Source organism: Melozone crissalis, unplaced genomic scaffold (genome assembly GCF_028551555.1).
Source record: "Melozone crissalis strain CALT ecotype California unplaced genomic scaffold, PUWL_Pcris_2 ptg000061l_1, whole genome shotgun sequence".
In the NCBI taxonomy this organism is placed as follows: domain Eukaryota; kingdom Metazoa; phylum Chordata; class Aves; order Passeriformes; family Passerellidae; genus Melozone; species Melozone crissalis.
In genome coordinates this window covers 9,018,669-9,028,932 of record NW_026535839.1, presented here as the reverse complement: position 1 = coordinate 9,028,932, position 10,264 = coordinate 9,018,669, and the positions used below count along the sequence as shown (strand labels likewise).

Sequence of the window (10,264 nt, the reverse complement as noted above, 5' to 3'; positions counted from 1 at the left end):
TTGATGTCACAGCATTCCTTAGTGTTTGGCTAAAGTCCAAATCCTGAAATGAGAAAGGAAAGTAAATTGTGCTGGAATGATGTTTTCTAATTCCAGTGTCATCAAGATGTTCTATCTCTAATCAGCTTCTCTGATCTACTATTTCCCCCCCCCAAACCAATTCAGCTTCCAAGTGATTGAAAGTGGCAGGAGTTCCCTGATGGCTTAAGGAAATTTTCACACAGCTGTAAAATTTTTTTACATATTTTTTTTTATTACTTTTTTTCATTTGTCTTAGAAAGAAATATGAAATCTGCATGCAACTTCCTAAATATTTCAAACATTTAAATAGCATATGATAATTTAGCAGTACAGTACATTATACAGTGAGATAATACAGGGATACTTCCTATAGTGTATTTACAAATGAAAAGGTAGTTTTGTTATATTAAAAAGAGGAATGCACTGCTTAATATTGAAGTATTACATTCAAAATAATGAATATGTTGTATTGTGACTAAAACATACATACGTATTTATATGTTTGCCCTATCATATTTTTCATAAAAAGGTACCTTTTAAAGGCTTTTTTTTTGTTGTTGCTACAAATCTAGGAAAACATACACAATAGTCTTGAAGCTTAAGATGTCTCAGTACTGAAGCCACAAACTTTCTTTAAGTGCTTCAGGTGGAAAAAAAAAATACATTTTCTTAGTAATAAAAATGAGTTAGAAATGCTTTCTAATGCAGGAGAGGTTAGGTGGGAGATGCAGGAAGCTTTGCCTTGCAGCAGGACCTCGAGTCCATTAAAGAAGAGGTACACGAGTGATGCTCACGCTCACTTGACGAGGTGCTGAGGGACCTCACATCTGCAGGTGCAGCCACAGCATTTTAGTGGCATCTTCCCCAGCAAACTCGTCTTTGGTCCCTGCTCTGCCTGGCTGAGGTGGAGGCTGCAAACAGGAGCAGCATCCCCAGCCCACTGCCAGGGGTGAGGGCCATGGCTGTACAACACATCACAAACAGTTCTGTTTGCCTGGTGAGCTTATAAAGCCCGATTGCCATCATAGTGAAGTATGAATGAATCATAATTAAAACCAAAAAACTCCCTAAAGAACTTCTTTAAAACGAAAAGCAGGTGTTTTCCTAATTTCAGTACGGAGCAGACGGGTATGAAATCAGAAGTGCAACAGATGCTTGTGAAATCTGGAAGCCTTTTGCACACGGCTATAAAATGTAAAAACTGACCCTTGGTAAAAAGTGCTTTATAATAATATAGAATTTGTGTCTTATGTCTGTGAGAGAGAAATAATCTTCTGTAGAGATCAGTCCTATGCCAGCTGAGGGAGTCCACCCCATTCCTTGTACCACTGCCTCTTATTCTTCATAAACCCTAAAACAAAAGAAGAGCCAAGAGCAGGATGCTTAAACCAGGAATTTATAAACTCCATTTCAAATAGCAACAATGATAAAAAAATAACAACAGAAAAATAGTAAAACCTCACAACCCAGATTTTTAGCTTTTGCCTGAGTAATTTGGAAAGTAAGTTACTGATTTCACCAGTCAGCAGATTGCTACCTATAGCCATAAAGCATCTGGGAGGAGTGTTGGACTTCAACACTGTCAGATCTTAGAGGCATGTGGGGAGTGACAAACTGCACCACAGTTATCTGGGTAAATAACATGAAGAAATCCACATCTACTAACTCACTTTAAATGTTCACTTTAAATCCCTATCTCATATAAAAATGTTGAAGCCCATAATGAGCTGTATATAGATAATATGTTCACAATATCTGTTGTTTGCAATCATATTACTCTGTTTCATTTTTCTAGATTATTTCCTGACAGCACAACTTGATGGGCCCGTCTGTCTGTGTGTTTCCTGAGGGCACAAGCCTGGGGCTGAGCATCCTTCATCATTATGATGGCTTTATGTAAAAAAAAGAAAAAAGAAGCAAAGAAAGAGTGTAAATATGTGGTTATGCAACAGCCAGGGCTTCCCCACGTGCTCTGTTTGTGAAGCAGATGCAGGGAGCTGGCAGGAATCCAGGGAGATGCCCAGGGGCTGGCTGTGCCCTGGCATGGCCTGAGGAACACCAGGCACCTTGGGGCTGCAGAGAGAGGAGCCTGCTGCAACCTGACCTTACTTGAGCTCAGTTTTGGGGAGCAAATTCCCCACTAAACGAGGAGGATGAGGGTTTGATGGATCTGTACTGTGCATGGAGGCTCTTTCTTGGCCGTGGCTGGACATGGCAGGAGTTGTGCTGCTCCCCTGATTACAGATGGGGACAGACATCACCACTGGCCATCAGGAATTCATCTCCCACTCTCTGTCTTCTGCCTATGACTTATAAAAAAACCCAACCCTCTTTACAAAGGAGAAGCTGTCAGATTTTTATCAGAAAATTATAATTTTTCTGGGAATGACACGCTAGTTAAAATTGGCAAATACCTGCGTCATCAAGTATTGGTGAGGTTGAGGTGGTGTGATTGAAGTGTGGGACAGGGCTCCCCCTTTCCACCTCTCCTGGCTGCTTTTCTCGTGACTGTGTGAAAGTAGTTTAGCTTTTCATCTTGGATTTTTCCCCATAGAAGGGAGGTGAGTGTATGTAAATAACTGAGAACGTCAGCTGATGAATATTTTAACCAAAAATAATTACTATTTATAGTCAGAACAGCCTAATGCCAAAATAGAAGCAAGAATTGCTTGTGGCAGGAAATAATTAATATCAAGAACACCCATTTAAAATTGTAATTTTGGTAATGAAATGCATCCTTGGTGCTGGATGCAGCATTTTCCAGCGTGTGCATTTTCCTGTTTTTCCTATTCCTGAACTCTGCTGGTTGCCTGGCTTGCCCCCAGGGTGCTCCCCCATGCATCCAGCCGGGACTCACCTGCCTTTCTCCTTCCATACCCGGTACCACTTGAGCAGCCTCACGGTGTTCTGGCGCTTGGGGTTGAGGCAGTGCTGCTGCTCCCCCCTCACCCGTGTCCACAGGGTCACACTGCAAGGCAAGGGACAGCTCACAGGGACGTGCACTACCCCTGCTCCCACCCCCTGCCAGAATGGGTCAGGGTTTTCCACTCTGCTTTATGGCACAGAAATCAACTCAGATATTTTGGGTAAGGTCAGAGCAGCTGCTCTCCCTCAGCGCAGGGCATTGAGGTTGTACCAGATGAAAATGTTCCTGCTGGTTTTAATCAGTGGGTTTGCTCTGTTTAAGTGTTAGATATCTTCTTCTGAGCATAATTAATTTAATTTGGGCTCATTCAGGCAACCACAAGGACTTTGCATGAGGAGCCAGCTCCGTTACACTCAACAATACTTCATCCAAGGGAAATGATCAGAACTGCTTCATTGATTTTTATTTTTTTTTCCTTAATTCTGTAGTATTTTAAAAGCTTGCATGAGGAGACAGCTCCATTACACTCAACAATGCTTCATCCAAAAGAAATGATCCGAACTGCTTCATTGATTATTTTAATTTTATTCCTTAATTCTGTAGTATTTTAAATGCTTGCACGTGGCAGAGTGCTCGTGTGCCCAACAGCCAAGCTCTGAGCCCCAGCATCAGGCCCTGGGGGTTTCAGTCTCCTCTCATCACCACCTGGTCCTGCTCTCCCTGCCAGTTTGGTGTCCCCTGACTGTCAGGACCAAACATGCTGAGACACAAAACATGGCAAAAGTCTTTTCATCATTTGAGTTCCCTCCTGGAGGGCTCAGTGAGCTGCCACAGCTGAGGTGACATGAGGGATCTGGGTCCCAAGGACAGCTTTCCAGAAACATCAACACCACCCCACTTTTGGGGCTCAAAATTGAGCACTTTTTTGTTTTTCTTATTAAAAAAACCCCAGACAACACCCAAAAACCAGCCCACAATGACAATTTGTATTAGAATTAATAATTTTCTGGAAATACCATCCATAACAGGGAAAACCAGTCACTGGTTTAACTAAAACCTTATAGTGGAATTAATTAAATGCTGCTAGAGACATGAGTATAATGATGGCAGAAATCCAGAAATACCTGTATATATTGGAGGGCTTCTTTTATAGTTGGGTTCAGAAAGGAAGACAAAATGCTTTGCAGACTTTCCCATCTCACCCTCCTGGTGCCTCACAAATTAAAACATGCTGCCTGCATGAACTGAACTGAGGGTCTCACCACCATTCCAATTTCAAGGTTTTACAAGCTGTTCAAAGAGGTTTTTCTATTCAGTTAACCTTCCTCTCTGCTCCTCTTTTCTGCTCCATCTCCAGCTAAGGTCACAAAATGTTAAGGTGTAATTTCCAGGTTGTTTTCTGGGAGGATGAGGACTTTTCCCCAGTGCATGGGAAAGCAGTGGAAGAGCCTTTAATAGTTACAGGCATCAGAAAGGGAAGGGTCGGTGCTGAAAACTATGGACTAACTCTGTTCTAAGGATGCTCTCAGCCAACTCCTAGAGAGCAGTGTGTACTTCAGGAGGGGAGTTTTCCTGTAGCTTTGAATGATGTGAGTTTTAGGGGATTTGAGGGCAGAGCAGGGTTTCTCCATGCAGCAGCCACCTCAGCTGTGCCATCTGCACTGGCTGATCCAGACCTTGGCTTTCATTTCTCTCTTCTGACAGACCATGGAGGATATTTCCAGAAAGTGATGGACAAGCTGAATTGCAGGAGAGGAGCAGGAACACCTCTGAAAAGCTGCAAGCCCTGCATTTGCACCAGAAGCAGTGAAGGACACTCTGCATTTACCAGTCTGCAGTCTGCAGGAGGAGATCCATGGTTTGCCTCTCAGGTGAACTGGTCTTTCCTCAGGCTGAGATGCCTTGCTTTACATCACATGCAGGTTTTCTGCTTTGGTTCTGGAGGATGGACAGCAGAAATCTTCCCAAGGCAACCCCATGGTCCTCTGCCATTCTCACACAGTCCCTGGTGGATGCAGGGTTTGGTGGCAGCATGTTTGGGCACCCTGAGATGACCTGGGCCTGCTTTTGGGGATGCTGGTGTGACAAATGTAGGGGAATGTGCCTAAGAGGTGCTGTGGGAGCTTCTGTCTGAGTGAGCAGCTGCCTGGATGGGCTGCAAGAAGAGGTTGAGAGAGGTGGAGAAGGGTTGAAGCACCAGAACCCACACCCCCAGTAAGATTCAGCAGTGGGATTTGTGCCTTTGCTGCCCAGGGTTGGTGGCTGGAGCCTTCACCCTGGTGTCTGAGTGTCCCTGTGCCAAAGCTCTGCCCAGTATGTCCCTGCCTGCAGGGCTGTGATGAACACCCCAAATCAATCTGTGACCCCAGCACCCTGTGCCCCCACACATCTCATCTGCAGGGATGGAGGGGCTGCACCTCTGCCTACAAATACCCTGTTTCCAGGACCTCAGGGGTCCTGGCTCTGGTCCTTTCACCCCAGGCTGCTGTGGGACTGCTCTTCCTGCCCCTGGACAAAGGCACTGCTGTGAGCCCAGCTCTTCTCAGCCTGACACACCCCCACACTCTGGGACGCGGCAAAACACAGGTGGGGGTGTTCCAGAGCATTGCAGGAGAAGGAGTTAAACTTCCCTCCTATTTTCTGCCGCTTCCCCTCATTTCAGGAAACAGATACACACAATTACTGCTGGATGTACCATGAATCCTGATAGGTTTTGACTAGACTGAGGACTCAGTTTAACTGTCTCTTACCCTGTGGCACAGCTCTGCTGGGGGTTATGGCCACAACCTCCCTAACTGCACCCCCATACCCACTGCTTCTCATTCCAACATTTATATCATATTTCTGCTGTATGAGAGCTTTTAAGGAGGGCAGAAGGGGATGCAGCTTTGGCAACTTGTTTTGGATGATCACTGCAGCAACAAAAACTCAGCTGCAGGAATTCAGCTCCTCTGTGCCGTGTCCAGAGGCTCCCGGATAAATTGGTTCCCAGAATATTAATTTCAGTGCTTTCAGTGCTGAGCGCAGGCTGCATCAGGGGGGCTGGAAAGGTGGTGATGGCAGTGGGCTTGCCCTGCCTGCCCCACAGACACCTCCAGAGATGAGACACTGATGGGACAGTTCTGTCCCAGCAGCTGTGCAAACCCTGGACAAGCCTCAGCCTTGAATAGTACGGCTCAACATCTGCCCTGTCAGGCTGGAAAAGCAACTGCTCCTACATGGCTTTCTTGCTTTCCCAGATTTCTGACTGGAAGTAAAATATTGCATTAATGGGATTTATTTCATACCCCCTGGTCACCATCTGCTTTTTGGGCAAATAACTGGAGTGGGATGCCAAGAGTTAGTGTCCCTCTGTGACATCACTTTACTACTGAAGGGTCAAAGCAAACAGAGTAAAGCTGATTCAGGCAGGGTTCTCTGCAAGAACTTTTCCTTTCAGGTCGCCACCAGCAGGTTTGGGCTTCAAAGCCGTGGGTCTGACATTCCCTGAGCTCAGCACTGCTCACAGGGGTGCTGCTCTGGCTCTGCAGGAAGCCTCAGCAAGCTTGAATCTCCATTCCTTCTCCTGGAGCTCCCTGAGGTGCTGAGCCTGGCAGCTCCATGTGGGCACTCCGTGGTCTCTGCTGAGGTATCTGTGCCAGGTGGATGGGCAGAGCCAGCCCTGTGGGCACTGCAGGGTGCTGGGGGGTGTGCAGCCTGCACAGATCCCCTTGGTCAGCCACGGGCAAGGCTTCCATGGGGAGCACAGTGCTGGATCCAGTCAGTCCTCAGGGTCCTGGGCTGTGGCTGATCCTGGGACAATTCTCCCCCTTTTAGGTGGCAGGGGGCTCGGTGCAGTCCTGTTGGGTTATCTGCCCTTCTGGCTCTTACCCAGCTGCATCATGTGCTGGCTGGATGGTGCTTTGTAGGGGGAATCTTATGATATCCAAACAGGGCAGGAAAAAAGCCAAACCCACTCATATTTAAATGTAAAAACCCCCTCCTTTTTTAGCCAGTTATGTAAAAAATCCCTGTACCTGCCTCAGCTTGGTTACCCACTACATCAGCTTGAGATTTTACATCAGCATTGGTCCTGACTTGCAGGGACACTGTGAGGAAAGAATTTTATTACATGCTGAATAACCCCAGCAGGTAAAGGAGATCCCTCTGGTACAATGCAGGCTGGGGTAACTCTTCCTTTCAGAAACCACCACGGACCAAACTCTGCTCAGAATAACCTGAGTAAATAGTTCTGAGTGTTGTATCAGGCAGCTTGAAGTAGAATTTTTCCCTATTTTCACTTGAACTAATGATAACCTTTTTATTGCTTCCCATTCTGGAAATACTTATTTGATAAAAAAAAATTGTGTCAAAAAATGATACCTGGGATTTTGGTCATAATTGCCCTTTTTTTTTTCTTTTTTCTTTTTTTTTAATGTGATGCAGAAAATTACTATGCCCAGGAATTAGCATGCCAGGGCATGAGGGAAACAAAGAACAAAGAAGGAACTTGAAGATAAGGTGAAGCAGTTCAGCTGACAGGGAAACAGAGAGCAATAAATGAAGGAAAACTTACATAATCATCTCTTCCACGCAAAATGGGTACCTCGGTTTTATTTCCAGCTTCCGTACATTAGAGAATCTTATTTTAGGACCTTTTCTTGAGCATTTGCACTTCACGCCTACAAGAGAAAGCATTTTCTCATGCGCCTGCAAAGCTTCCTGCATACCAAGCGTCCCTTCCCCTCCAGCCTGTGTGCATCCAGGAAAACTTCAGTTTGCTCTTTTAAGCCTTGCTGGGAAAAGATGAATTTTTTTAATGCTGTTGAGCTTAAAAAGAGATAATTTTTTTCCTTTGGTATATCCCAGGAAAAGGCAGTGATTCTCTGGGAAATATATTTTAGAGCGCTACATATGCTCTGGGATTTTCTAAATAGCAGATTTTTTTAAAGTGCACCTGCTGTGATTAAATATAATTGTATTTAACAAAAGGAAATGAAAGAGTCAGAATTCGCTTTAAACTGAGCAAGAAAGTGCATGTCTGGGCTACTTTCTCATTCACTCGTGTCTCACTTGGACTTTGTAGGACTTTGAGTCATTTCTCCTTGCATGGATGCTGTGGTGCAGTCATAGCCAGACAAAAGCTGAGCATTTTTTACCCATCGTTTTTGTGCACAGCAGAAAACACAGACTGTGCCACCACCTCACATCCAGCTCTGCTCTACTTGCCGTGAAAACCACGCTCAGTTTCAGAGGAGATGCTTGAGCTCTGTTCCTGAATAACGAAGAACATGGCACGACCTGCCCCACTGCGAGTTCTTTGCCTTGCGCTGAAGACACAAATGAAGACACAACTTCATCCCTCGTGTTTTACCTCTCCTCCACCTTTACATAACTTGCAGCCCCCTTACTCACAGATCCCACACATCACACCTTTCCACCGTGCCGGGCATAGCTCAACCCAAGCCAGGGCTATCAAGACACGAACACAAATTACCGGAGAAGAGATTTACACGGCAATAAGCAGAACGAACCCCTTTACCTTCCGCGCTGGCCAAGCACATCGCGATGAAGAGCAGGAGCAGAGCTGCTGTCAGGAGCTTCATTGTGAGACAGCGGGTACCCGAGGAGACGCCGGAGGGCTGATGTGTGTGTTCGCCTGTCCTCGGTGCCCCCGGTTCCGCTGTCCCGGGGCTGGGTGGGCACGGAGGGCACGGCGGAGCGGCTCCCGGCGGAGCGGCGCTGCCTGCGCTCTGCCGCTGCCTCGCCTTCTCCTCCTTTAAAGCGCTTCCCGCTGCCCTCGCTGCCGGCTCATTAATATGCACAGCAACTCCACGGCTCCCTCCGCTTCCTCAGCCCGCCGGGGAGGGGGGGACCGGCACCCCGGGGGGAACAGCCCCCATCCCCGCCCCAAGCATCCCGCGGGGAGCGCGGGCGGTGGGGCGGCTGCTGCTGCCCCTGCCCAGCCGGGACCTTCCCCATCGGCGCAGGGCTGGCTGCTGGGGAGGGTGATGTGTGCGTTTGTATGAATGGGGCTGGGAGCTGAAAACCATCCGCTTGTGAGCGCTCCAGGGATGCCCGCGCTCCGCGGAAATTCCCATGCGCCTTGGAAATAAGATTTGGAGAGCTCTCACCCGGGAAGGAGTGTCACCTTTTGACACAGATTGACTTAAATATTAATTTTTCTAGATTAAGCAGGCTTCTAAATCTAAAGGAAAGTTCAGTGAATCAAATGGGGGGAAATATTCCTAAAAGGGTTGTTAGGTGTGTTTAGCATGTGGAAGGTCTCAGGAAATAAGCTCGGTTTATTGTTGCTTTAATGAACACTCGAACGATATTCTGTTCCATGAAAAACAGGGTAGAAACACGCGGGAACTTCATGGATGTAAATAGATGTTCCTCCTCCCTTGCAGAATCTGTTTCTGATTTCAGAAACAGCTAAAAGAGCATCTTCAAATCCAGATTCCAGATTTTTGTCTAAATGAAACGGCTGGAGATCAGAGCGGGGTCTAATCGCCTTCACAGCAGCGTACTCCAAACGCCTCTGCGGCCCGGCGGTTCCCCCAGCCCCGCTGCCCCGCACACCCATCCCCGCTACTGGAGCCGCCCGAAGCCAGCCCCGCTGCCAGCCCGGGCAGCGCTCGGGGAGGGCTCTCCACGCACTCCCAGCTCCACTTGCATTTTAAGTTTGGCACATGGCTCGGTTCCTGTCGGCTCCCATTGGCAGCGGCCATCCCGCTGCGTTCCCGGCCCGGCTGTTGGCAGGCTGCGAGTACAGCCCTACCACACACAGCCTGCACGTTGCGCGCCGGCAGCTGCGGCGTTCTGGCCCCGGCTCCCATGCGGGACGTGCCGACATGCCGGGAACAGCCCGCCCGCTCTGCCCTGCCCCGTCCTGCCCTGTCCGCTCTGCCTTGCTCGCAGAGCCCTGCCCGCCCTGCCCTGCCCGCTCTACCGTGCCCGCTCTACGCTCCCTGCCCGCTCTGCCCTGCCCTGCCCTGCCCTGCCCTGCCCTGCCCGCTCTGCCCTGCCCTGCCCTGTCCTGCCCTGTCCTACCCTGCTCGCTCTGTTCTGCCCTGTCCTCTCCTGCCCTGTCCGCTCTGCCCTGCCCGTACTGCCCTACCCGCATTGCCCTTCCCTCTCTGCCCTGCCTGCCTTGCTCGCACTGCCCGCTCTCCCTGCCCGCACTTCTCTGCCTGCCCTGCCCACTCTGCCCGCTCTGCCCTACCTGCCCTGCCTTTGCTCTCCCCTTGCTCTCCCTTTGCTCTCCATTTGCTCTCTCTTTGCTCTCCCTTTGCTCTCCCCTTGCTCTCCCTTTGCTCTCCCTTTGCTCTCTCTTTGCTCTCCCTTTGCTCTCCCCTTGCTCTCCCTTTGCTCTCCCTTTGCCCTGCCTGCCGT

At 48.4% G+C, this 10,264-nt stretch overlaps 1 protein-coding gene across 1 annotated transcript; it reads right to left on the bottom strand.

Moving 5' to 3' along the window:
• Nucleotides 1-254: 254 nt before the first annotated feature.
• Nucleotides 255-8,748, bottom strand: CXCL14 (C-X-C motif chemokine ligand 14). The gene is made up of 4 exons (XM_054288058.1): nt 8,409-8,748; nt 7,443-7,548; nt 2,879-2,989; nt 255-1,372 (listed from the first exon to the last, which is right to left on the bottom strand). Exons 1-4 carry the CDS (start codon nt 8,470-8,472, stop codon nt 1,357-1,359), a joined length of 297 nt encoding a protein of 98 aa, XP_054144033.1. The 5' UTR covers nt 8,473-8,748; the 3' UTR covers nt 255-1,356.
• Between the last annotated feature and the right edge of the window lie 1,516 nt (nt 8,749-10,264).

Coding starts and splice junctions, on each gene's coding strand:
- CXCL14 (XM_054288058.1), bottom strand. CDS start 8,472: ATGAAGCTCCTGACAGCAGCTCTGCTCCTGCTCTTCATCGCGATGTGC. Junction 7,549..8,408: donor GTGCTTGGCCAGCGCGGAAG/GTAAAGGGGTTC, acceptor TTTCTCTTGTAG/GCGTGAAGTGCAAATGCTCA. Junction 2,990..7,442: donor TGCGTGGAAGAGATGATTAT/GTAAGTTTTCCT, acceptor CTTGCCTTGCAG/TGTGACCCTGTGGACACGGG.